Genomic DNA, 24,310 nt, shown 5'->3' with positions numbered 1-24,310 from the left:
TGTAGAAAACAACAACAACAAAAAGAAATAAAGATAATGTTTTGTTTGATCCAACCCCTGCTCAACATGAAGAATGGAGCTCCCACCGGTTAACATTCGTGCGGCTAATAATCCCATTATTGTCTTCCCTGCTCCCTTTTGATTCTAACTTGAGCTTGCAGTCCGGGCTTCTCCCTCAACACCAGGGCGGGACTCCCCTCCCAGGACGCCCCACGCTAAGGAGGGCCGTTTTTGGTCCTCGAAGAGGCCCCAGTGCCCGCTCCACAGTCACCATGGTAACCGGGGCACCAGTTCAGAGGATGGAGGCGGCCGCACCCTACCCTTCAAGGCCTGTGCCTCTTGTTGGCGCTGCGCCTGTCGGGAACCGTAGTTCTCCGATCCTCAGGGCCCCGCCCTTCAGAGGCAAGGGAAGAGCTCTCATTGGTTCAAGAGGTAGAGGGCGGGCAGGATCCCTCCCTCAGCCTCGCTCGGAGGGAAGCAGGTGAACGCGGGCAGCAGTAGGGCGAGGACGATCGGCGGCGGACTAGCTAGCCAGAGGGCACTGGGAACAACCATCGCGGGGTGAGTAGAGACGTGCCGAGGGGAGGCCGTCGGATTCCACCCTTCTCCGCAGAAGCGAGAAGTTGGGCGGGCGGGCGGACCGACCGATGAAGAGTCTACCTGGGTAAAGCATCTGGGGGCTTACTTGAAGATAGCGGAGACGCGGAGGGAGCCGCGCGGCCCCCTCGACGCCTTACGGGAGCTGCCTCGGGGGCTGCGTTCTCTCCGGGGCGGGCGATGGGGTGGTGAGCCGGGGCGTGTCTTCCCCCTTTGTCTCGGGGTTGGGGAGCAGAAGCCGCTGCCCGCCGCAGCCCGAGGAGCAGCACTGCCTGCGGGACAAGGGCAGGTGGCTGCGCGCGGGGACGCGAGAGGTGCTTTCCACCTGTATGCGCCCCCTCCCGCGGGTCCTTAGTTTACCGGAGGGCGAGTTGGCTGGCTGAGGCCGTTGGCGGCTGGCGGGGAGGGTGTCGCCTTGGTCCGCGCCCGGCCTTGGGACTTGAGCCTATTCGGATGCCCGTCGGCCGATAGCCCTCTTCGCCCCGCTCGGCCGCCTCCCTCTCCCTCTGGGATGCTCCTGGAGGCGCCGCTCTTTGTGCGCCTGCGGCGAGGAGTGGGGGGCGACGATGGGGCCTTTGTCTGCGCGCGCCGTGCTGGTCGCTGCCCTTTCTCGGGGGACGCGCAAGAAGAAGGGCGGGGCAGTGGCTCCGGCTCTTTCGGTGTGGGGAGGGGGGCCTGCCTGCTGACAATGGCTTCCTCGCTGGGAATTGGCGCAGGGCTGGGCTTTGTCGGGCTTCGCCGACCTCCCCTTTCCAGTACAGCTCCAGCTGGCCTGGAAAAGGCGCCCCCTCTTGGCAGAGTTGGTCCTCGAGCGCCTCTCTAGACAGATGACTTGGTGACCCTCCTGTTTTCCAGCTGGGAAACTGAGGCAGCGGGTGGAAGGGTCCTTTCCCAGCCCCCATTGTGGAGAAGGGCTGTTGATTTAGCAGCGAGAGAGGGAGTTTTGGGCAGCTTTTCTGTACAGAGAAAAGGGTATGGGGGCAGTCCCACTGAAAAGTTGCTTTAGTGAGTCTTTGCCCAGTGGCTGAGTGTATAACCGTTCAGGCTAGAGTAAAGGAGGTTGGGTCATTTGTGGTTCAGCATTGTCAGCATTCAATCATAGCCTTACCCTGTTGAGTGAACTAGGTTGTCACGTCATTATATGGTTTGTTTGTTTGGGCATAATATCTTCTGAGAACACAGCAAGTATCCAGCTCCAAAGTTTAATATATAGTGCTAACCTAGGTAACCTAAAAGGTTTGGGAGAGATGGTATACAGCCTGCTCTTCTAGAAGAGGTGCCTCCGAGCAGTGTCAAAAAAACGGAGGTTGTAGTATCTGCTTCTGTGCCACAAACACATATTGAAATAGCAGCTGAGGATCTCCACTGATGGAAGAACAGGCTTCTTTCTAATAGCTAAGATTTCGCTCAGCTTGCCTTGTGTGTTCTATTCTGCTTTGAGTAACAGAACTCTTATCCACTGCATATGAGCCATTTTGCTCTAGAACACCTGAAGTGCTCTTGTCCTGCTTAGCAAAAACCTGTTCTGGGAGGCCCCTTATTGATCTAGTAGCCCATTATAAAGCATGCAATAGTTAAAAGTAGTCTTCCTGGAAAACGAATGCTTGACCTGATGGAAAGGTCACTCCAGTTCACTCCCTGAGTCTTGTACCCATTCAGACACTAAATCTAACCAGCAGAACCCCTAGGGAAAGGGAAGAAATTTAATTAGTAGGTACAGCAGCTGTCTTTTTTGTATCCTCTGTCTTTTAAAAATCATAAAGAATCAGATTCCTACATTGAATTAATCTGTATGCAGTACTTTGGGGGGAAGGCTTGGGTACCTAACAAGGACATGTATTCTGCATCTCGTTCCTTCTTGCAGCTTTCTCTTTGCCTCATTTTTCTTTATGTCTGGTACAATTAAAGCCAAGTGGGACATCCTTGCAATTAGTCTAGAAGATACAATTGGTATAGCCTTTTCTCTGTCACATTGCGTTCTCCCTGATGTCCAGCCTGAACTCTTTGGAGAAGGAAATCCCATCTACATCTTTGCATTAAAGTGAGCTTTGATTCTTGATTAATAGACGATTTTCTGGATGCAAATAGCCTTGGAGGTTGTTTCCTCCTGCTTTAGAGAGAGAGTCTTAGCACTGCATGTTTACTCAGAAGTAAAGCTTACTATAGTCAGTGGAATTTAATTTCCTAGCAATATACCTAGGATTTCAGTCTTACAGACTGGGGCTGTACTCAGCCGGATGTGGAAAAATGTTTTTTTTTCTGAGAATGAATACATTGGGAGCAAGCAGGTTCGTGTAAGTGCTTGTCTTAAGCTCTGTTCCATTGAACAAAAACTGGCACACAAAGTTTTTGCTACCCATTTTCCCATAGGAACCTGAGATTGATGCTCAGGGATTGTTTCTACACACACACACACACACACACACACACACTCACACACATGCACACATAGATATATCCTGCTTTCTCCTTTTGGGCTGTTCAGTTATTTTGCCTACAGAAGACTGAGACCCTCCAGAACTGCCAATCCTAACCTGTTGTCCTCTAGATTTTTGAAACTACAACCTCCATCATCTTCACTAAGTCTGGACAATAGCTATGGATGGGAAAAAGTATGCACCAGAGTTGGAACTGGCCTAGGAAGGATGGGTCTGTTGACGGGGCAGGGCAGCAGCTGCTTTTTAGTCAGGTTGCTGTGACACAAACAATAGTTGTTTAATTACTGCTTCTATAGTCTAATTAAAACACAATGCTTCTGTGTGCAGAAGCCCCCCTGCAAATAAACTCACCCCCCTCTGTCCACTTCGAAGTGGAGTGATGGAGGCTGGGCCTGATGTTCCTGGGCTGATTTAACAGCACTGCTAATTTAACTCATTACATTTTTAATAAGTAGACTTGGCATCTGCATGTTCACGTGTGATATCCTTTTAACTCTTGTAGCAGGTCTGGAAGTTAGACACGTATTAAGATCTTCATATATCAAATGGGGCTAAAAAAGAAATGACTTGCCTGTGATTCTCTAGAGAACTTGGGACTGAGTGGGGCTTGAACCTGGAGCCGCCTGGCTCAGTTGTTCTGTTATGCACATTTAGAGTTGTAACAGAGCCCCAAGTTGTGAACGGAACCTCTAATTACATGCTGCAGCTGTTCAGGGCAACCAAATGTCTTGAGCTGGCCTGATATCCAGAGTTCCGAAGGGATTTCTTCAGTGCATGGATGAGGGGTCCCTGCATTGTTGTAAGAGGAGTGTTCTGCTATATGGTAAACTCTATATGGTAGCCTTGTATGGCATTAGTATTGTTTTCCTTCCTCAGGGACTAGTAAACTCAGAGCAACCTATATAAGAGCTCTGTCCTTTGGAGAAGTAGGAGAAAAATTAAGGTTTTTTTAAATCACAAGCCCAATTTTACAAACAGCTAACAGAAATAATGTGAACATGACAGTAAGCACAAGTTGAGTCTTTATGAAGCCTCAATCAAACATGCTTGAAATATGTCAGGCTATTTCTCTACAGGAGGAGAACCAAAGTTCCTGCTTGCTGATCATGTTAGATATAATGATATGTATTTCTCTTTCTTATGGGAAAATATGTCCTCCCACTATTCTTGGAAGGGTGGCCATCACTTTCTTCAGATGGTAGCTGGTAGTTCTGTGTTGTTTGGTTCCATTTAACTGTACAGGTAGTCCTCAAGTTACGACCACAATTGGGACTGGAACTTCATTGCTAAGCAAAGTGGTTGTTAAGTGAGTCATGCCAAATTTTATAACCTTTTTTGCCAGAGTTGTTAAGCAAATCACCATGGTCGTTAAGCAAACCCAGCTTTCTCCATTGGCTTTGCTTGTCGGAAGCAGGCTGGGAAGGTTGTAAATAGGGATCATGTGACCCCAGAATGCTGCAACGGTTGTAAGTGCGAGGACCAGTCATAAGTAACTTTTTTCAGCATTGTTGTAACTTCAGTCACTAAACAAATGGTCATAAGTTGAGGACTACCTGTATAGCAGTCAATCTTTCTGTCTGCCTCTGCATAAGACTCCCTGTGTTTGGCCCATTCCTTGCTTTGGGCATTAGTTTCACTTTTTTTTGCTAAGTGTGCCTCCATGTTATGGTGGGTTTGCCTTTCCTGCCAACCAGTTCAGAGGTGGTTCCAGGATTCATTGGAGAACTTAAGGGCCTGGTCGGTGCCTCCTGCAATGAGACTCAGGAGAGAGAGGCTGAAGATGGCAAGGGAAGGGTTAATCCTCCCTGGGTATTGCAACCATGCCCAGATTTCCACTGTGTGACACTTTGATTTAGATAAGAACATTCATCCATACATTATGCTATGCAGAGGATGGTGTTGGGAGAAGGAAGGGACGCCAAGGTAGAATAATTGCTATTATTTATTAAACATATACTGTGTGTCGCCCAATGACACTTGGTGATTCCCAGGTAAAAACATTAATAACAAGAAAAAAATATGAAAATAGACAAAAATGAATAATAGAAGATGGCAAGAATGACAAAAAACTGGACAGGAATGAAAAAGAAATGAACCTACACAATCCAAAGGGGGTTTGACTCACCCTCGCCAAAGGCAAAGAGTAGGAAGAAGAGAGGGCAGGTGGAAAAAAGGCACTAATGTATGTGTGGATTAATATAAATTTATATTCTGGATTCACACAATAAATTGAACCCTATACTGACCAGATTGACTAGGTTCATACAACTCATTAGGCTAAAATGTGACTATCTAGTCTGTGGTTCGGTATGTTGCATGAAATCTCAGCAGGAGGTGTCACCTGGGAATGTTTATTTATTGACATTTATTTATTTTTGTGCTGCTCAGCTCACTTAAGATTCCTGGCATTGCCCCAAATTTTCTCAGCTTGGAAGAAAGCCAGTTTGGGCTTGGTTAGTATTAGATGGGAAGACTGAAGGGTAGACTGAAAATTGAAAACCATCCCAGAAGAAGAAGAAGAGTCCCTCCTTGGGAGGGAGATGGGCATGATCAAATTTGATAAATAAATAAATAAATAAAAATAAATAAAAGATGACAATGACTTTCAATATTATTGCCAAGAATATTTTAATTGCTTTATTTATTTCATTCTTATATACCAAAACCATATGACTCGTGGTGGTTCACATTCATACAAAAATTTAAAGAAGACACTTAACACAATATATGAATGTGTCCACAGAATCAAGCTGGACCTGAAGGACACTTTACTTTTGTTTTTAAAGGTACGGTTTCTTCAGTTTTCTGGAGTCTTGGAGCTGTCTGCTGCCATTAGTATTTGAATTTGTATGGCTGAATTTCAGGTTACAGAAAAGTCCCATCAGGCTGAATTGGGTGGTGAAGGAGGTGACATTCTCTTCTCCTGGATGTCCAGTTGTAATTTAGCATGTGGAAGATGTTGCCTTCTGACAAGAGTGGGAGCACTTTTAAGTTCTGTGATTCTTGGTTAAGATCTTTTGATAGTTTATGACTGCCGCGGGAAACAGAGTCCTAGCAGATTATGTGGCTCCTTCCCTAGCACGGCTGTAGCCAGCTAGATGGCAGATATCACTGAATACAGACACAGAGATCAGGTGGTGATCTAGATGATTCCTTTGCTATGGCTGTATGCTCTGTATAACATCTTGCTCATAGCTTCTTGTGTTGGAAAAAGAATGAGGGCATTGACGTGATAAGGAATTCTTTTTTCAACTTCATTCCAGTTCATATCCTAACATAGAAATAGTTTAATAACTGGTTCAGACCCATTTGCTACGGAAAGATTTGTGTCACTTTTTAAATAATGTTTAGCTCTGAGGAATTGAATATGGGATGTGATATATAGGAGAAGTTTATTCTGAAGCATGCAGCTTGCTTGAGCTAATCCAGAGCTTCCTAAAGGCATCTAATCGTCATAAAGTGACTAGAGAGAATGAATTGTTTCATGTATTTGTCAGGGAATCAAGAGCTACAGATACAGATGCCAATGTATAAATGTGCGAAACAGGCACATTGGAAACAATTCCATTAAGTGAGCAAAGTACATGTTCTGATGACTTAAGGGCTACATTAAGCTTCGTATGATCGGTTAAGGGCTGTACAATTTCCATCAATCCATGTGAGGTGTGGAATGGTGCAGTGGGGTTGTTAATGCTTTGTTAGGCTTAGGGTACCTTATTGCTCCTTAGAAACCTCCCCAATGCCTGAAAACAACAGCCAAACAGCCATTCCAGGGAATCTCTGGGGGCCATAAAAGTGGTTCTGGTAGGCCTCATATCCCACCCCCCGGAATACTTTTTGCTCAGTTTGTTTTAAATATAAGTTGATAGAGATTAACAAGGGGAGAAGTTGTTATCCTGCTCTTTCCTACTCTGTTCTACCATGCTAGTGAGTTCCAGAGGCATTTGATTGACTGTTGATGAAAACAAAGAACCTGACAATCTCTGGTTCTCTTCTTTCTTAAGGTTGCCTTTCATTTTTATTAAAGAAAATGTTGTTGCTTAAAACAACTAGTACCAGAGGGAACAGTGTACCTGTGGCCCTTTTTGACTGGAGATCTCATGCAATATTCAAATATTTGCTTATTAAGCAGTAAGATCATACATGTGCAAATCATAAAACTAATACACTTACTCATTTTTTAGTTTGGCATTTTCTTGTGGAGTCTTTTGAGATAGGTTTCTTGTAATGACAGTTTGCAAAGCTTCTATTCTGTCTTCCCATCTCCAATACTGTACTGGGAAACAAATGTTACCTATTTAAGAACCTTTGTACCAAATTTTGTGTTTTGGGGTTTGTTTCCATCTTAAGATGGTTAAGAATTTTGGTTCTGGCTTTTGAATATGGAGGAACCCCAGAGCTCAATGCTCTGTCTCTGGGTTCAGGCCCCAAATGTGTAACTGGTAATGGAAAATACTGCTTGAGAGAGCTGCAGCCACCCAGGGAGACCACTCTGGACTAGAAGAACAAGCAGCCCAATTTAATGTAGGGCATCTGATGAAACTTGGATTTAATTTCCCTCCTTTTCTTTGTGAGTTGCTGTCATGGGAGGGGATGACAAGAGCTCTGGAATTTGGGACTGTCCATGGCTGATCCTTGGTCTAGGAACATTCTCTGCTGAGTAAGATGGCAGCAATGTAGTGGCTGATATTTTTGATGAATCACAGAAATTTAGGAGGTATTGAAATTGAATTTGTCATATGCTTTGTTTTCCGTACGTTTCACTGAGCCTTCAGAAATGGATTCTCCTGGTTTTGTTAAATGGGTTAGTCTGCTTTGTTTGTTTGATTGATTGTTTGTTTCCTTACATTTATATTTCCCACTTTTAGGAATTTTATGCAAATTATTGGAATTGCCTTGCCTCACTTTTGGAGCCAGGAGTGATAATGCTGAGTCTTCTGTTTTCAGAGCAAGACTGTTTTGGTTTTCACACAATCAGACAGATGCTAAATTCAGTTGTCTTGCTAAATTATAGTGTGATTTATTTGGTTTTAGCTTAGTATAATGAATAAACCCATCTATTGTGAATGGCTTCATATGAATGAAGCCATTCTGTTTTGTTCATTAAATCAAAACTTAGCACAGGACCCTTCAGTCTTTTTGATAAGTTGTCACATTTGGGATTTTGATGATATATTGAGGGCATTATGGCTGCTGTGGTGGAGAGAATTTGCCCATTCATAGAATGGCTGCCATGTGGCATGCCCAGTCACAAAACTGCCAGGTTGAACAGAGACTAGAAGTCACCAAAGGAAAAGTCTGTAGGTGCTTGAGTGTCCATAGACACGACATTGATGATGCCAGACCTAGTGTGATATTTGGATATTGACAGAGATCAGCAATTGGCCATCTATCATTTATTTATTGAAGTGATTTCTAAAGATGGAGTGATGTGTCGATCATTGTGTTGTATTACAGTGCTGTGAGCTGCAGGTTGTGATCTGACACTGCCTGTGTTACCTTCTGAAACACTTCAGATACATTATGGCGCTGCTTCTCTATCACTTTCTCAGTGTCTTGATTTGTCTCTCTGAACAGCTCCGTTAGCCCCTTTTTCTGAATGTACTTAACTTTTCAGGGAAAAAGAGAGTATTTGGGCAGCCAAACTATCCTGCATGTTTCCTAGCTCTTGAAATTGAGTTTCCCTGTTTTATTTAGATTTTTACAAATGAGGAAGGATATAAATTAGCAGCTATGCCTCTTGCTGCTTTATCAGTTTCATGGTTTTGTGCATTCCATTTGAGTGATAGCAAACCTACATGGAAGGTTCTGGAAGATGGTGATTGGAGACCATACACTCTTGTCTTGTGCCATATGCCAAATGTGACTTCCTTGGCAGCTTTGGAAAAATGAATTGATAATTCACCCTAGAAATGCAGGAGTCTCTAAAAGAGGCTGTACAGCTCCTTTGCCTACCTTTGAATCTCTGTAATGATTCTTGTCTTCAACAGACTGTCAGCATTCACTACATGAACTTCAAAACAAAGAGCTGTATAAAAATCAACTGCTGTCATTGCTTGGAATCTTTTCAAACCCCTTTGCTCATTAAGCTTTCACTAACAGCTTCTGTCAAAAAAAAAAAAACACATACCAAAACAAAACCTGCTTTCATCTCCATGCTGCAATGCACCAGTCATTATTGAAAATCGCTGGCACTTTGTTAAAGAAAAATATCTGGTCCCTGATTCTCCATGTCTTAATAAATAGATTGTCTCTGGGTTTTGTATGTGCTGTTAGTAAAAATCTATAGGGTGCCCTCCTTCTGCCTCTAAAATCCATGGCCGAGCTGATCAAGCATCTGTGCTTTACTTTAACTGTTAAATGTTTATGTCTGTTCTGTGGTCCATTGAGGATAAAAAGTCTCATCTTTTACTGCCTCCAGTTCATTCGGGCAACACGGTCTGCTGTATTCTGTTCTGATTCAAGTATTTAGAAAGTCACACAATCAAATCCTTGTGGACTTGTGCCATCCCAGAAATGGTTCTTAATTGCTTTGCTCATGCAAAGCTTGAATGTTAGGAAGAAACTCTTGTAAAGCTGGCTGTGTTCACTTATCACCATAAGATATAATGTGATTCCTTTGTTTTGGCTTAGTGTAAGTACAGTATCGTAGGGACGCGGTGGCGCTGTGGGTTAAACCACTGAGCTGTCGATCGGAAGGTCGGCGGTTCGAAACCGCGCGGCGGGGTGAGCTCCCGTTGCTAGTCCCAGCTCCTGCCACCCTAGCAGTTCGAAAACATGCAAATGTGAGTAGATCAATAGGTACCGCTTCGGCGGGAAGGTAACGGCGTTCCGAGTCGTCATGCTGGCCACATGACCCGGAAGTGTCTATGACAACGCCGGCTCCAAGGCTTAGAAACGGAGATGAGCACCGCCCCCTAGAGTCGGATTCGACTGGACTTTACGTCAAGGGAAACCTTTACCTTTACCTAAGTACAGTATCAATCCAATCTCTCTGGCCCTGAGGCATGTATACAATTCTAGCTTTGTCCCACTGAAATGGAACTCATTCTGTGGAAATGTTTTTCAAAGGTTAATATTTGGAATGAAGGAAAACCACATCTAGATGAGCTAGTTGCATTCAGGGGTAAAGATAATGGCTTGCCCCATGTAATTGTTATATGATCTTGGGTACCAAGCTGGTTTGGAAGATTGCAGTTGCAAATGTATAAAAGTGCAGAGTGCCTGAAGGAGAAGTTGGAGTTAGGCTACTCTGCAAGCCAGGACTATAGAGGGAGAAATTAAATGTAAGTAAACTAGGAAAAATGTCTAGCTTCATTTCAGTGGGCCTAGTGCTCAGGCCCAAGAAGGAAGAGGTCCCATTCAGATATTGTGCAGCTTGTCCCCAGCTGAATCTAGTCTGGCTGGGGAAGTCTGGGAGTTGAAGTCCACACATCTTAAAGTTGCCAAGGTTGAGAAACACTGGTATAAAAAGTGCATCTAGGGTGCACACAACAGGTCCAGCAGCTTTGCAAGTAATCTTGGAGAATTATTTTCATGTTTCTTACTGTCTTAATGCTACCCCTAAAGATATTAGATACTAAAGTGGGGTTAGAAGAGAAAAAACTCTGGGTTTTGATAGCGGGAAGTAAATATAGTGGGCTGTGGAAGGGAATGTGAACAATAGAGATGGGACAAAGGGGATGGTGGCTGTTTTTTTCACTCTGGGACACAAACACTTCTCTGTGTTGTGGGGGTTGTCATTATCTCATTGCTGCTTCTCTCCCTGGGGAGAACAAAAGCTGGCATTTATTATTCCCAAGCTGCTACTGGGAAACATTCAGTGCCACCTGTGTACTAAATAATCCTTGGGCAGTGGGCTTGTGTTTTAACAAGCTGAGAGTGGGAGGGGAATCTAACAGCAAGTGGCGGGAAGGAGCAGGCAATGATGGAAGTAAGGGATGGAGACATTTAAATAAGGAGTGAGTCTTGAAAGAGGGAAGGCAAATGCCCCTTCCTTGGAGCTTGGGATATGTGAACATTTTAATATAAAGTAGAATAGGCAGATCCTGTACCCAGTACTAAAATTCAGTTCAGTAATCTTGCATAGTTACTGGAAGTAATTCAGTTTTTGGATTTTTTTCTCTCCAAGAGAAACAAATTGTGCAGTTCAATTTTATCTGATGAAGAGTTTTTGGAACCTGAATGTTTGCAGCAATTTTGTACAACTTCAGTTGGTCAAATCCTGTCATGATATTGCCTCTATGGACTTTCTTTTCCTTTTTTAAAAACAGGTATCTGCTTTACTCCAAGTCAAATTCTTTGTCTAAGGAACCCAGGATTAGAGCCAGTTTGGTCTAGTGGTTAAGGTGCTGGGCTAGAAACCAGGAGACTGTGAGTTCTAGTTCTAGTTCTAGTCCTAGTTGGGTGACCTTGGGCCAGTCACTCTCTCTCAGCCCAACTCACCTCACAGGGTGGTTGTGGGGAAAAAGAGTATTAGGTATGTTCGCCACCTTGGGTTATTTATAAAAATAATAAAGGTGGGATAAAAATAAATAAATAAATGTCTATTCAACTGATGGCTCTCTAGAGTCTCAAGAAGAGTACAGTGAGGACCTTCTCGTAATCTGTGTTCTGGTTCTTTTACTGGAGAAGTTTCTCTTAGCTTTTGTGATGGTGAGTGTAGGAAATGCTTGGTGGCATTGCAGGGGAAGAAGAGCTGGGTAAGGTGACCAAGTAAGGGATGTTTTTTATTTTGCATAACTCTTCCATCTCTTCATTTCAAGCAAAAGCAAAGCAAACCATTTCTGAATTTCTCAGGCACAGGCTTTGAATACATTTTGAGTGCAGCCATGTATCTCCAGCCTTTCTGACTGGAGACTAATGCAAATGCCAAGGCAGCCCATTTTCTTCCTGAAGAAAGGCAGCCCATTTTCTTCCTTTTCATGAAATGGTATCAAATACATCCCCCTGGCAAGGTCTTTACAGTCCTTTAGCTTTGAGGTAATTTTAGAGTTCCTGTCTGAAAGTAAACTTAAAAAAGACTGCAGCTTTTCCAGCAGCTCTCCAGTATCTAGACTTAGCAGTGAATCTAAGAATTCCTCAAGAGTACAAATCTGAATGACCAGATAGAGTTGGATTCTCTTGCCTGGAAGCTGAAGGACTTCCTGCTGTTCCTCTAAGGACTTGATCCGAAGCCTCTTAAGCCAGTTTCCTATTCTAGAGGGGATAATCCCTTTTTAAGGTTGCTGTTGGATAGCTACATTGTGCACAGCTTTGTGCTGTGCTTATCAGTCCCCCAAGATAGCCACTGTGCAAGATCTGAGTTTTCTTTCTCCCTCAGTTGTTGCTTTGATATGTTCAGCTGCTATGGGAAGAGACAAAGTTATAGCCACTGTTTTTGTAACTTAGTCCTCAAGCTCACAGCTGTTGGCTGCAGTTGTTCTGCAGCCTGTTCACACCATTTTTCCCGATGACAATACAAAATTCACCCCGATTCAGTGATTTTATGGATGGAATGGGTTATGGAGGTGGGATAAGATTTGTTGGCCTGTTCTATGGAATGCCTGTTCTATGGAATGCAGGGTTTAACCATTTGAATGGGGTGGGAAGAGCTGATAGGTAAAATACAGCACTAAACTTCATGTATTTGTATAATTCAGCACTAAACTTCATGTATTTGTATACATCTGTCCATAATTGCAAATCTCAAAACAGTATTCTTTGTCATTAGCCTATCAAATAAATGGTCTCCTCTACAGAGTGTCACTTGGTCTGCTTGCTCTGCCTTTTTTGCCCTATTTTAACATTAGATAGCCTTCCTGCAGTATTCTAGGTGTTTATAGATGACACTGGTCTATATTGTGTGTGACTGAAGGTGCTGAAGGGTGAATAAACAGACCTTCTGGCTAGAAGCTTGGCCATGCTGTTTTTTTCAGTCAGCTCAAGCTGTACTTTTCCAAGCACATGAATCTGTTAGTATCAATGAGCTGAAGTACTTCTGAAGCCTTGAGTTTGGTTGTTGAGTGGCTGATTGGTCCCATCGTGTCTTGCTGCAGCTCTGTAGGCAGGTCCTGAAACTGACTGACAAGCAGGACTGCTTTCCTTGTGTGGTTTCGATCTCATTGTGTGGATTTGCTTTGTGTCCAGGAGCCCTCCTTGAGTATTCTGGTGCTGTTTTTCATCTGATGAAAGCCGTGTGCTTTTTTCTTGTTCCCCACTTTAAGATTAATCTATGTTGCTGTAGAATTATCACAGGAGTCACCAAACTGCTTGATTTGTTGACGCAGCTGGACATTTTAGAAATATTCACTAAATAGCTTTTAGGATGGAGATGGCCAACAGCAAAGCCCCTTCAAACAGAAGGGCAAATTGGTAACAGTTAAAAGACAGCTCATTTGCTTAAGAGGCTGTATATGATGGTTGTAGAGACAAAGTCCCCCAAAATAAATCTATTCCGTTAACTCTTTTGTTCTTTCAGGATTATCCCCCTCATCCACATTTCCAGCATACAAGATATACTCATCCCAAACTCCTAACACCAAAGAACAACTCACCCCATTGTGAGTGTGCAAAATGCTATGGCAGCAGAATGTTTTGACTTTTAAATACTTCACAAGCTTCCATCTGATTTGTTTCTGGTTTAGGATTATTATTATTATTAAAATTTTGTTACCGCCCATCTCCCCCAAAAGAGGGACTCTGGGCGGTTTACAATAAAATTAATACAATAACAATAAATGTTAAAATCATGCTTACCCAACTCTCTAATACACATTGGCTGTGTCTGAATTAATATGGTGAATTGGCTTGTGGGGAGAGCATTAGAGTTAGTTTTAACCAAAAGGAGCCCTGGGATTATTTTGAATTAAGCTAACCTCCCCACTCTCTGTACTGGGTGAATATAAAAGAGAAGGTGCTCTCTCTTCCTGGTACAGTAGATGGACTTGTGAAAATGTTGGCCCCCTGTTTTCTGGTTCTTTTACATGCATATATACACATGGCTGTACTGTACAAGATGGCACAAGCAAAAAAGTAATGGTGGTGGGTAAGCTTTCTTTAATTATCTGCCTTCCTCACATCATTTCTGGTCTCTCTGCATCTTCCTTCACTATCTGTAGTATCCCTGAAATCTCCTGTGATTGCCTGATTGGCATCCCCAAATCTGGTTTGGGCATGGATCTGGTTCCCTGTCCAAAGATAATCTAATCCAGCCTTCTTGGACTTTGCCATCTTTATTGTCAGTTGAGAGATGCCATTCCTTAAAGGAAAGGGAAGTTCCCACCATGAGGAAATTACAGTCTTACCCTAGCTTGTGTACATGGATGAAGCTTTTCCCTCTTCTTGAGATTTTGCTCCAAGTTTTCTTGGTACAGTAGCTCCCATTTAGAATGGCCACACCTGGTAGGGCTGCTTATTGCAGGTCCTGTCATGGATACCTTGGGCATTGACAATCAATCCTGCATTTTCCATGGTGGTACCTAAATTGTAGAACCAACTGTTTTTGCAATTGAAACTTTTTCTTCCTTTTTGGATTCAGAAAAGGGCTTTTATGCTGCTATGTGGTTTTTAATGTTTATACTTTATAATGTAAAATACAAATACATGTGAATGGTATCAAAATTATAAAACAATTAATAAATATAGTGTAGCTGCCTGGCTCATTAAATTATGCAAATAAGTGTGACTGGTGATATTTGCAGGCCTGAAGTGTGTACAAATGGGTTATGGCTCAATGAATCAAAGAAGGGGATGCATAATCTGCAAATCCAGAATGTGTTGAACTGGCCCAGGGGTGTCTGATCTGGCTTTTTCAGTTGCAAACATTTGGTTGTCAAGTTATGAAGGTTTTGCTAGGTAAGTATTGTGAAAGACTTGCTGCTACATTTTCTCACCTGGAGATGAGGCTTATGCTCCTGCTCGGAGTCTGATTTTTGGAAATGGTTCTTAAAATGAAATTGCATGTGAAGCCACTGGACTCTGCTATCTCTCCCCTATTTGCTACCTATTTGTGCCTATCATGAATATACTTGCACACACAAAGAAAATGTTAGCTTGTTTTTAGAATAAGACTGGTCTCTCTCCTCTCTCTAGATCAGCCTTTCTCAACTTTTTGACCCTGGAGGAACCCTTGAAATATTTTTCAGGCCCCAGGGAACCCCTGCTCATTCAAGCTCATATATAGGCCAGAAGTTACAAAATTAATATATTGGTTTCATGTGTAGGCCTGTATATCCCAGTCGGAGGAGATGGGCGGTGACAAATTTGATAAATAAATAAAATATATGCATTAACACTGTTCCTAAACTAAAAATAAAGAATGAGACTTACCTCTTTAATGTGAAGTTGCCCAAATTTGAAGTAATTTTTTAAATAAATCATGATCTCCCAGGGAACCCCTAGTGACCTCTTGCGGAACCTTAGGATGCAACAAAACCCTGGTTGAAAAACCCTGCTCTAGATCTTAGTTCTGGTTGTGGGAAGGCAAGATTGCTTTGCTTCCTAGTCCCCACTTCAGTGAGTTCCTTGAATCCTGGCCTTTTTTTTTTTCATAGTAGAGCTGATGGCTGTGAGTTCTCTGGGGCCCTCCAGGTGTGCAGCTGTCAGTTCTGCCATAGACAGTGTAGATTTCATGGCAAAGGGGAGCTTCTGGTGCCGAATGAGGAATTCAGTTCTTTTTGCATCCACGGGAGGCACCATTTGGGGCCATTTTAAGCAAGCAGATTCTGTGGTTGCCCCAGAAAGGAAAAAAAAAATTGCTGATGAAGTGAAACCTTTCTGTTCATATCCATAAGTGATCTCTGAGCTGCATACATGAAATAATAACACTGCAAAATAAGTGACATAAAAAACTATTTGAATGATCAGCAAACAAATGTTTTTAAAAAATAGAGTGCTTGGGCAAAAGATGCTATCTTCATTCAGTCCTGAAAAGAATGTGATATGGATGCCAGTTGTATCTCTGGGACAGCGGGAGGCAGTTTCAAACTCTAGATGCAGCCCCCCCCCCCAAAAAAAAGCCCTTTTTTCAAAGTCAGTAATATATTTCTCCCACTGGAAGACTGCTTCCTAAGATCTTATAGGAGCTGCTTTGTGCTTTAAAAGTGATGAATTGGGTTTGATAGTGATTTCTTTATTTTGTTGTTGTTTATTCGTTTAGTCGCTTCCGACTCTTCGTGACTAAAGAAATATGATACAAGAAAGTTAAGAAGAATCATCCTGGATCAGACTGAAGGTCTTCTTAGTTCAGCATTCTGTCTTTAAAAGTGATGAATTGGGTTTGATAGTGATTTCTTTATTTACAACATTTTAAAGAAATGTGATACAAGAATGTTAAAAAGAATCATCCTGGATCAGACTGAAGGTCTTCAGCATTCTGTCTCCACTATAGCCATCCAGGGGCCCCTGGTAGATGGCAATAGCTTCTTCCTGGTCCTTCCTCCCAAGGAGAAATACTGTGACGAATTGATACCATGAAATCTGCTGCCTTCGATTCCAGAGATATATGCCAAAATAAGTAGTAGTTATTGGAAACCTTGTTATCCATGAATTGCCTCCTTTTAAAGTTGCCCAAGTTGGGGTTGTCACTAAACCTTGTGGTAGTGAATTTCCCAATTTAACTGTGCAATTTGAGAAGCATATTGTCTGTCCTAACATAGCTTCCCATTTGTCTCGACTGAATGGTGCTGACTTTTACTATTATCCATTTTTCTGCTTAATTTTATGCATTTGTCATGTTAAGCAAAAAAACCCCTTTTTTTCTTAGCTTAGAAAAAAAGGACAAAGAAGCCCCAAGTGTTGTAATTTTACTTAAAATAAATTATCTAACCCTTTGGTAATTTTGGTTGCCCTTTCTTGTAAATTTTTCAGCTCTTCTTTTTAAGGCACTATAACTAGAATCATGCATAATATTTCAGCTGTGAGACTATCCAGTCCCTATCTGCCTCTGTCAGTTTGGACAAAAAAGCCCACAACTATTTGCTCTTGGGCCCAGAAACAGGGATCAGATGGTGTGTCCATCGTGTCTGTTCACTGAACACAACCTTACGCAATGCTGTGTGTCTGTATGTCTTCACAGCTCCTGTTGTCTGAGTCTGGAACCTCAGTATGCAGTAGCCTTTTGGATGTCTCATTTTCTGAATCAGAACAGCTCTGAAGAACGAAAATTTATGATCATCCTAGAAATGTCTGGGCTAGTCTAGTCAAAGTGATGGAGATAGAGTCATGCTTTATTACCTGGGAGGAGTTTGGTCTGTAACTCCTGAGGGACAACCTCCTCAGGACTTTTAACCTGGCCACCTCTTTGTTAGATCTTTGTCCCTTCTGGCTTGTAAAGGCTGCTTAAGAAGTGACATACAATACAGGAGTCCATGTAGTGGTGTTGGCCTCTGAGAGAGAGGATAGTTCTGTTGGCCTTGTAATAGGCAGTAGTGTGCCTTCTCCTCAAGAGGCCATTGCTGGACCCAACCATCCTGGACAATTTTTGTCCCATCACCAACCTTCCCTTTTTTGGGAAGGAGGGCCTTTGTGCAGGTTCCTCTTCTGCACCAGTTGCACCCTTTCTTTGACCAGGCGGCCCTTCAGACAGTCACTCATGCCCTGATCACCTCACAACTGGACTGGACTGTTGCACTGCACTGCACATGGGGTTGCCCTTGAAAATCATCTGGAAGCGACAGCTGGTTCAGAATGTGGCAGTGCAAGCAGTAACTGGCACTTCTTGTTATGCCCGTTTGCCATTGCTGCTTTGTGAGCTGGATTGGCTGCCAGCAGGCTTCTGGGTGCTGGTTGTTACCTTTAAAGCCCTTCAGGGCCTGGCTATCTGACAGACCACCTATCTCCAGTTATTTCTTCCCACCTGGTCCATCATTCGGGCACAGTGGGTGCACTCCAGTTCCTTCAATTAAATATTGTCTTCTCTGCCTCTGCCCTCTGGAACATCCCCCTGAAATATGTATGGCCCCCATTTCCTGGAGTTCTGGAAGGCCTTAAAACCTGGCTCTGTTCCCAGCCTTGGGGGTAGTGTGCCTGAGGAACCCTGATTGTATTTTTATCGGGTCTTTATTGTTTTTATTGGTATGGTTGTTTTTGTCCGGGCTGCCTTGTCTTGTTTTATTTGTTTTTACTTGTCTTTTAATTATTTGTTGGATATTGTAAGCCACCTGAGAGTCTTCTATAGTGGGCAGCTATAATAAATAAATATAATAATAATGATGAATTTATCAGGCCTGAACACCCTAATTTTACAAACAAAAATACCCTACATGGAACTGCTTATATCCTCAGACACTACCTTAATAATTCTTAGGTCCTTGGTTAAGACTTGAATTATTAAGTTTTCACCAGTCTTTGTAAATCTAATTGTAGATTACCCATAGAATAATAATAATAATATGGGTGCAATTTCAAAACATCTGGAGCCCCACTTGATCACCATCAGCACTGACAAAATCATCGGTCAATTGCAAAAGGCAGCTTTACTTGGAACAGCTTACATCCTGTGGTGATACTTTTAATATTATTACACAACATTTGCCTATCCCAGGTCCTTGGGAAGGACTCGATAGGTGGACAACAATGCCAAATCTGGTCTAAACATCTGGCTGACTATGCAACCACCCATCATCATCATCATCATCATCATCATCATCATCATCATCATCCCTTTACTATTAAATAACATCTGTCTATCCCAAGTCCTTGTCAAGGACTCAATAGGTAGACAAAAATGCCAGATCCAGTCTAAACATCTGGTTGACTGTGTGACCAACCATGTAGTTGTTCTGTTAAGCTCATAGAGCTGTTTAGCAGGCCTGAAGCTGTATTTTGCCAATTCAAATTTCCTCTAACCTGTCTGCTGCCTTAATTTTTTCAGAACCATGCTTGCCAACGCTGCCATAATGAGGATCCTCATCAAAGGGGGGAAAGTGGTGAATGATGACTGCACCCTTGAAGCTGATGTTTATATTGAGAATGGCATCATACAGCAGGTGGGCCGTGAACTCATGATCCCTGGCGGGGCCAAAGTCATAGATGCCACTGGCAAGCTGGTGATCCCTGGTGGTATTGATACCAGTACCCACTTCCACCAGACCTTCATGAATGCAACCTGTGTGGATGATTATTACCATGGCACAAAGGTACCTTTCTCTTTTGTGCATGCTGCTGCAGTGGGCAGGTGGGGAAGCAGGGCCTTGAAGGTTTGCCTCATATAGGGCCATGATGAGGTATTGAGTAGTTAAAGTTGTAGTGTGTGAGAAAAATGATGGTGGGAAGACTTGAGTACCCTAACATAGATAGTTTCTGAGGAGAAAGATGTATTCTTGAGTAGACATAATTCTTGAGCACTAATGAATCCCGCAGAACTTCACTGACTTTGGCTGACTTCTCCCTCCCGATCCACTTAACATTGTCTCTTTCTCTCTGATTATTTCAATTTTAAAAAAAGGGAAGCCCGCATATTTGTGTATAAGCATGCCTCTGGGCCTTACATAGGTCCTATAGGTGTTTTTAGAAAACAAAAATGATGAATTGGTTGCAGCCCAGCACTTTTTTTTGGAAATATGCTCCAAGAAACAAAGGTAAGCCTGGTAATATTGAAACCTGTGGGTGCATATGTGTGTGTATGTGTATGTGTATGTGTATGTGTATGTGTATATGTATATGTATACACACACAAACACACTTATATAACACTCAAAGAAAAAAAATACTCTGAGCTACTTATGCTCCTCATTATACTAATAGAATTAAAATATAATTAAATCAAAAGTTATATTAAACCTTCAATGGCATGGCAATAAAATCATAATCTACATGCAGCCATATTTGCCATAATATTAAAACATTGCCTTGTCCTACTTATTCAAGAGCAACTCAGTTATTCACCTATCTCAGTCCTTTGGAGATAGGTGAATAACTGAGTTGCTCTTGAAGAAGTAGGACAAGGCAATGTTTAAATATTATGGCAAGTATGGCTGGATGTAGATTATGATTTTATTGGAACATTAGAAGGATGTGAACATTCTCATCTCCAGGGACCACTATGTTCCAAAGTTCTGGTGGGGAGAACACCCCTTGAACTGAAGGTTCACCAATGTCTCCTCTTTGATTGATACAATTTTTCATCTGGTACATTTGGAAATCTGTACACCTGTGATTATCCCAATTCTACAAACACTTCGGAATGTAGCAAATAATGCCTGCTGAACATCTTCATCAATGCCTCCAATGACCGGAAGTTTGGAAAAGTAGCTGGAGTTCAGGAATATGATTGCTATTTCTTTTTTCAGCATCTGCTACTGAACTTTATTGTCATAGAGGCAATACGTATACCATTTTCATTTATCTCCACACTCTCAATCTCATATTACATCTGTTGCCAGAGAGAGTAATAAATTAGATCCCATGGAATGCAAGAATTATTCCACTGCAGCTGTCTTCTTTAAGAACATTACAAATCTTTAAAGAACGATATAGACGATGTGATATCGGAACTTCTTTTGGGACAACAAAGCTGAATTTTAATGTATCCATCTCCTCCAGAGTAAACTGAAAATAATGTCTTCCTTTCAAAACCTTGTTCAGTAACAAATTAATGCTTCTAAGGGTTAGCTTGTTACAACTCTAACCTCATGGCTCATTATCACCAATAGGCAATAAGCTGCCCAAAGTCGGTTGGCAATTGAAGAATTTTTTTTTAAAAAAGGTCGTGCTGGGCAGGTCTTTTGCAGGAGGCTTATTATCACATAGAATACCTTTTCTTTAACAGAGAGGTAATTTCAGTACGATAATGGATGATACTCTCAAGATGATTAAAAAATAATAATAACCCCCCCCCCCTGCAGAATAGAATGGGAGTGACTCAGTACCCACAGTACGATATTTTCAGAACTGCCCATGGTCCTGTTGCTCTGCTATTGCTCAGTCATGAGATGCCTCTCCTGCTCGATTTGAAAGACTGAATACCGAGCATCAAACTATGGTGAAATAGTTGACCTTAAGGACATATATTTCTGTATTATGATCGGATATTTCTATATTATTATAATAGGAAATATTTGATTTGCAAGGGCAGTGCCTGCTTCCATTTCTTCCTCCTTGGTCTCCACCATTCCAGGAATATTCAGAAAAATATATGGCAGGGACTGCAGCCCCCTTGTAACTCATAGGGGTTCAAATGTACTCATATACAGACAATTCGTTGTTGTTGCCTCTTTCTTCTTATGACTGTTCCAGTGCTTCTAATTTAGAAATTCCATCTGCTCTACCACAGACAATATTATAGTAGTTCTATGTAAATATGAAAAATGGGACTCAGTCCACCACATTCCTGAATCTAATTATCTCAGCTTGGTGTATTATGAACAGCATCTCCTATGGCAATACACCTTTCTGGCTTCAACAACAGCATAGTGGGTTTCTTCAGGCAGACTTGTGAAGGAAAGTTTAATCTGGCTGTGACCCATTCTTGGTTCCTACTATTGTTAACCTATGGTTAATCTCTTTGTCTCATCAGAAAGTATGTAGTATCTTCAGTACTAGAGCAGAGTAGGTTGTGGATGAGACAGTCAGTGGGTATTTCATTCCTATATTTCCAGAGAGACCTGCTCAGTACATTCCTTATGATCTGGCTCCATGCGTCCTAATCATTCTATGACAGCTGAGACATCTACTGCCTTGCTCCTTCCGTTTCAAAATAAGTGCCTCTGCTTTCTAGGGAGGGCATATTTTTTTCTACAGAATCAAGGCTATTTGCATCACACTTCTATGTCAAATAATGCCATTATGTGTCATTTGGGGCGGAAGGGGGGTTCACTGTTTTTAAAGAAATGTTATTGTACATGCCTTCCAGTGAAGCCTTCTGCTCCTTCATGGAGCTTGTCCATTAGGTTACTTCCTCTCTAATTTCAAAACCATTCAAACTGCTGCATATGACTGGCCAGTGATTGCTCATTTTGAAGATTGATAAGAATGATCTTGGCACAGTGAGCAAAACAACTGTGTGCCTTTTCAGTTGGCTCATCTCGCAGTGGTAATCTCAAGCAACTTCACCGTTGGCTAAAAAAAAAATTCTTTCTATTGTGGAGTCCTTGGTGTTCTCTGAGCCTTGCTGTTTTCTTGCGGATGTTTCATTGCCAGACAAGACAACATCTTCAGTGGCCAGTGGCATTGAAGATGTTGCCTAGTCTGGCAATGAAACGTCTGCAAGAAAACAACAAGGCTCAGAGAACACCAAGGACTCCACAGTTCAACCCTGAGCTACAAATATTCTCTTTGATTGGTTTCTTTCTATTTTCTTAGTGATTCTAAGTTATTTGTATTTTTGTTTATCAAAGCTCTTTGTCAGCACCTGATCTTTCAAGCATTCACACAATCACAGTCAGGAGGCTGGGATTCCTTTAACTGTTTTAATGAAGTGAAATGAACTGTACAGAAGGCAAGCTGCGAATAAAGAGTTCCCGTTCAAGCCTAACTTTAAAACTACATTCCCTTAGTCAGTCCCCTTTCCCATGAAAGCATGTCACCCCCCTCCCATCCAAGTGGTGTTCCTGGTATATCTCAACCCCGTGTCCTTGATGTCTGCCATAGCCATAATAAACCACTTCACACTCCAACTTCACACCCCCTCCCATCTGGTGACATGGAGTCTATTCCTTTGAAAAGGAAATGATGGCAGATGCTCCAATAAGGGGTTTTGTAAAACCTTTGATCAGGGGGATCTGACATACCGCCACCCCAAGAAAGATTAAGAAAATAATAGAAAACAATAATATATCAAATGGAACTGGAAAAATTTGATTAATAAAGTGAGGGTTTAGAAGGATACTTTGCATGAAACTTTCTGGTTAAAATAGGAGTATTAATATGACATGCATTAACCCACTCAGGATCTGGAAAATGCTTCCATTGAATCAAATACTGTAAAGATTTGCGAAAAAAATGAGAGTCCAGAATGCCTTTAACTTCAAAATGTTGATGGCCATCGATCATGATGGGTGGAGGGGTTGCTGCAGACTGATGCCACTTAGATGGTTCTGGTGCAGGTTTAAGCAAGCTGCAATGAAAAACAGGATGAAGCCACTTGAGGGTGGGGGGTAATTGTATTTGAACAGTCACAGGATTAATAATTTTGGTGATGGGGAATGGCCCAACAAATTTAGGGGCAAGCTTCTTTGAGGGTTGTTGTGAGCGCAAAAATTTGGTGGAGAGGTAAACGAGATCTCCAACTTTAAACTTCCATTCTGGGCTCCTGTGCCGGTCAGCAAATTTTTTGTGAGTTTCATGTGTGTTATCTAATGCTTTGCGGATGACCGGCCAATTAGTGTCGATCTGGGTGGCCCAGTCAGCTACAGAGGAGTCAGGCAAGGATTGCAATTGAAGTTCAGGTATGGGAACAAAGTCCTGGCCGTAAACAATGTGAAAAGGGGGAAAGCCAGTGCTTTGGTGAACTGCATTGTTATAAGCAACCTCAGCAAAAGGGAGGAGGTCTACCCAATCGTCCTGTTGAAAGCTAATGTAACAGCGTAGGAATTGCTCTAGAGTAGACCAAGCTCGTTCAGTCGCTCCATCCATCTGCGGATGACTCGACGAGCTGAGGGATTGCTGGACGCCAATTAATTTTAAAAATGCATGCCAAAATTTGGAAGTAAATTGGATGCCTCTGTCTGAAATGACACACACGGGACATCCGTGGATTTTGTAGATGTGGGTGAGAAATAGCTTTGCTAATTGTTGGGCATTTGGTATTTTAGCACAAGGGATAAAATGAGCCTGTTTGGAAAATAAATTAATCACAGTCCAAATGACAGTTTTGTTTTTACTCTCAGGTAAATCCACGATAAAATCCATGGCGATTTCTTTCCATGGAGCTTTGGGGGAGGCTACGGGTTGTAAAAGTCCTTGTGGTTTCCCCCCCTTCCTCTTTGCCTGGGCACAGATATGGCATGATGTGATGTAGGACCGTATGTCAGAGCGGAGGGAGGGCCACCAAAATTGGCACCTCACCAAGTGGAGAGTTTTTGTGAAGGCAAAATTACCTGCAGACTTGCTATCATGGGAACGGTGTAAAATTGGTGAAGAGACTCAGGCAGGTAGATTTTGCGTTGCCATACCAGACATCAATTTCAGTTAATTGGGCTTTGTTACATTGTAGCCAGGGATCGTTAGGGAGAGCCTGAAGCAGTTCCTCTTTTAGGTCAGTCTGCACTTTCACTTTCCCGGCTACTGCTTCTTTGCACGTTACGCAAGCCATTCCAAGCTGCTTGCAAGAGAAAACTGTCTACAATCTCAGTCTG

General features: G+C 42.4%; 1 protein-coding gene across 2 annotated transcripts in view; it reads left to right on the top strand.

Moving 5' to 3' along the window:
• The first annotated feature begins 458 nt into the window (after positions 1-458).
• The window catches only part of DPYSL5 (dihydropyrimidinase like 5), a 70,104-nt gene continuing 46,252 nt past the window's right edge, over positions 459-24,310 (top strand). For both annotated transcript variants that reach the window (XM_063300044.1, XM_063300038.1), the window contains exons 1-2: positions 459-561; positions 18,889-19,153. In XM_063300044.1, the coding sequence (XP_063156114.1) occupies positions 18,893-19,153 (261 nt within the window). In that variant the 5' untranslated portion in view covers positions 459-561; positions 18,889-18,892. The remainder of the gene's footprint in view (positions 562-18,888; positions 19,154-24,310) is intronic.

The sequence above is a fragment of the Candoia aspera genome, chromosome 1 (genome assembly GCF_035149785.1).
Source record: "Candoia aspera isolate rCanAsp1 chromosome 1, rCanAsp1.hap2, whole genome shotgun sequence".
Taxonomy (NCBI): Eukaryota; Metazoa; Chordata; class Lepidosauria; order Squamata; family Boidae; genus Candoia; species Candoia aspera.
Note: the sequence above shows the minus strand (reverse complement) of the source record. Positions and strands in the feature narration are given on the sequence as shown.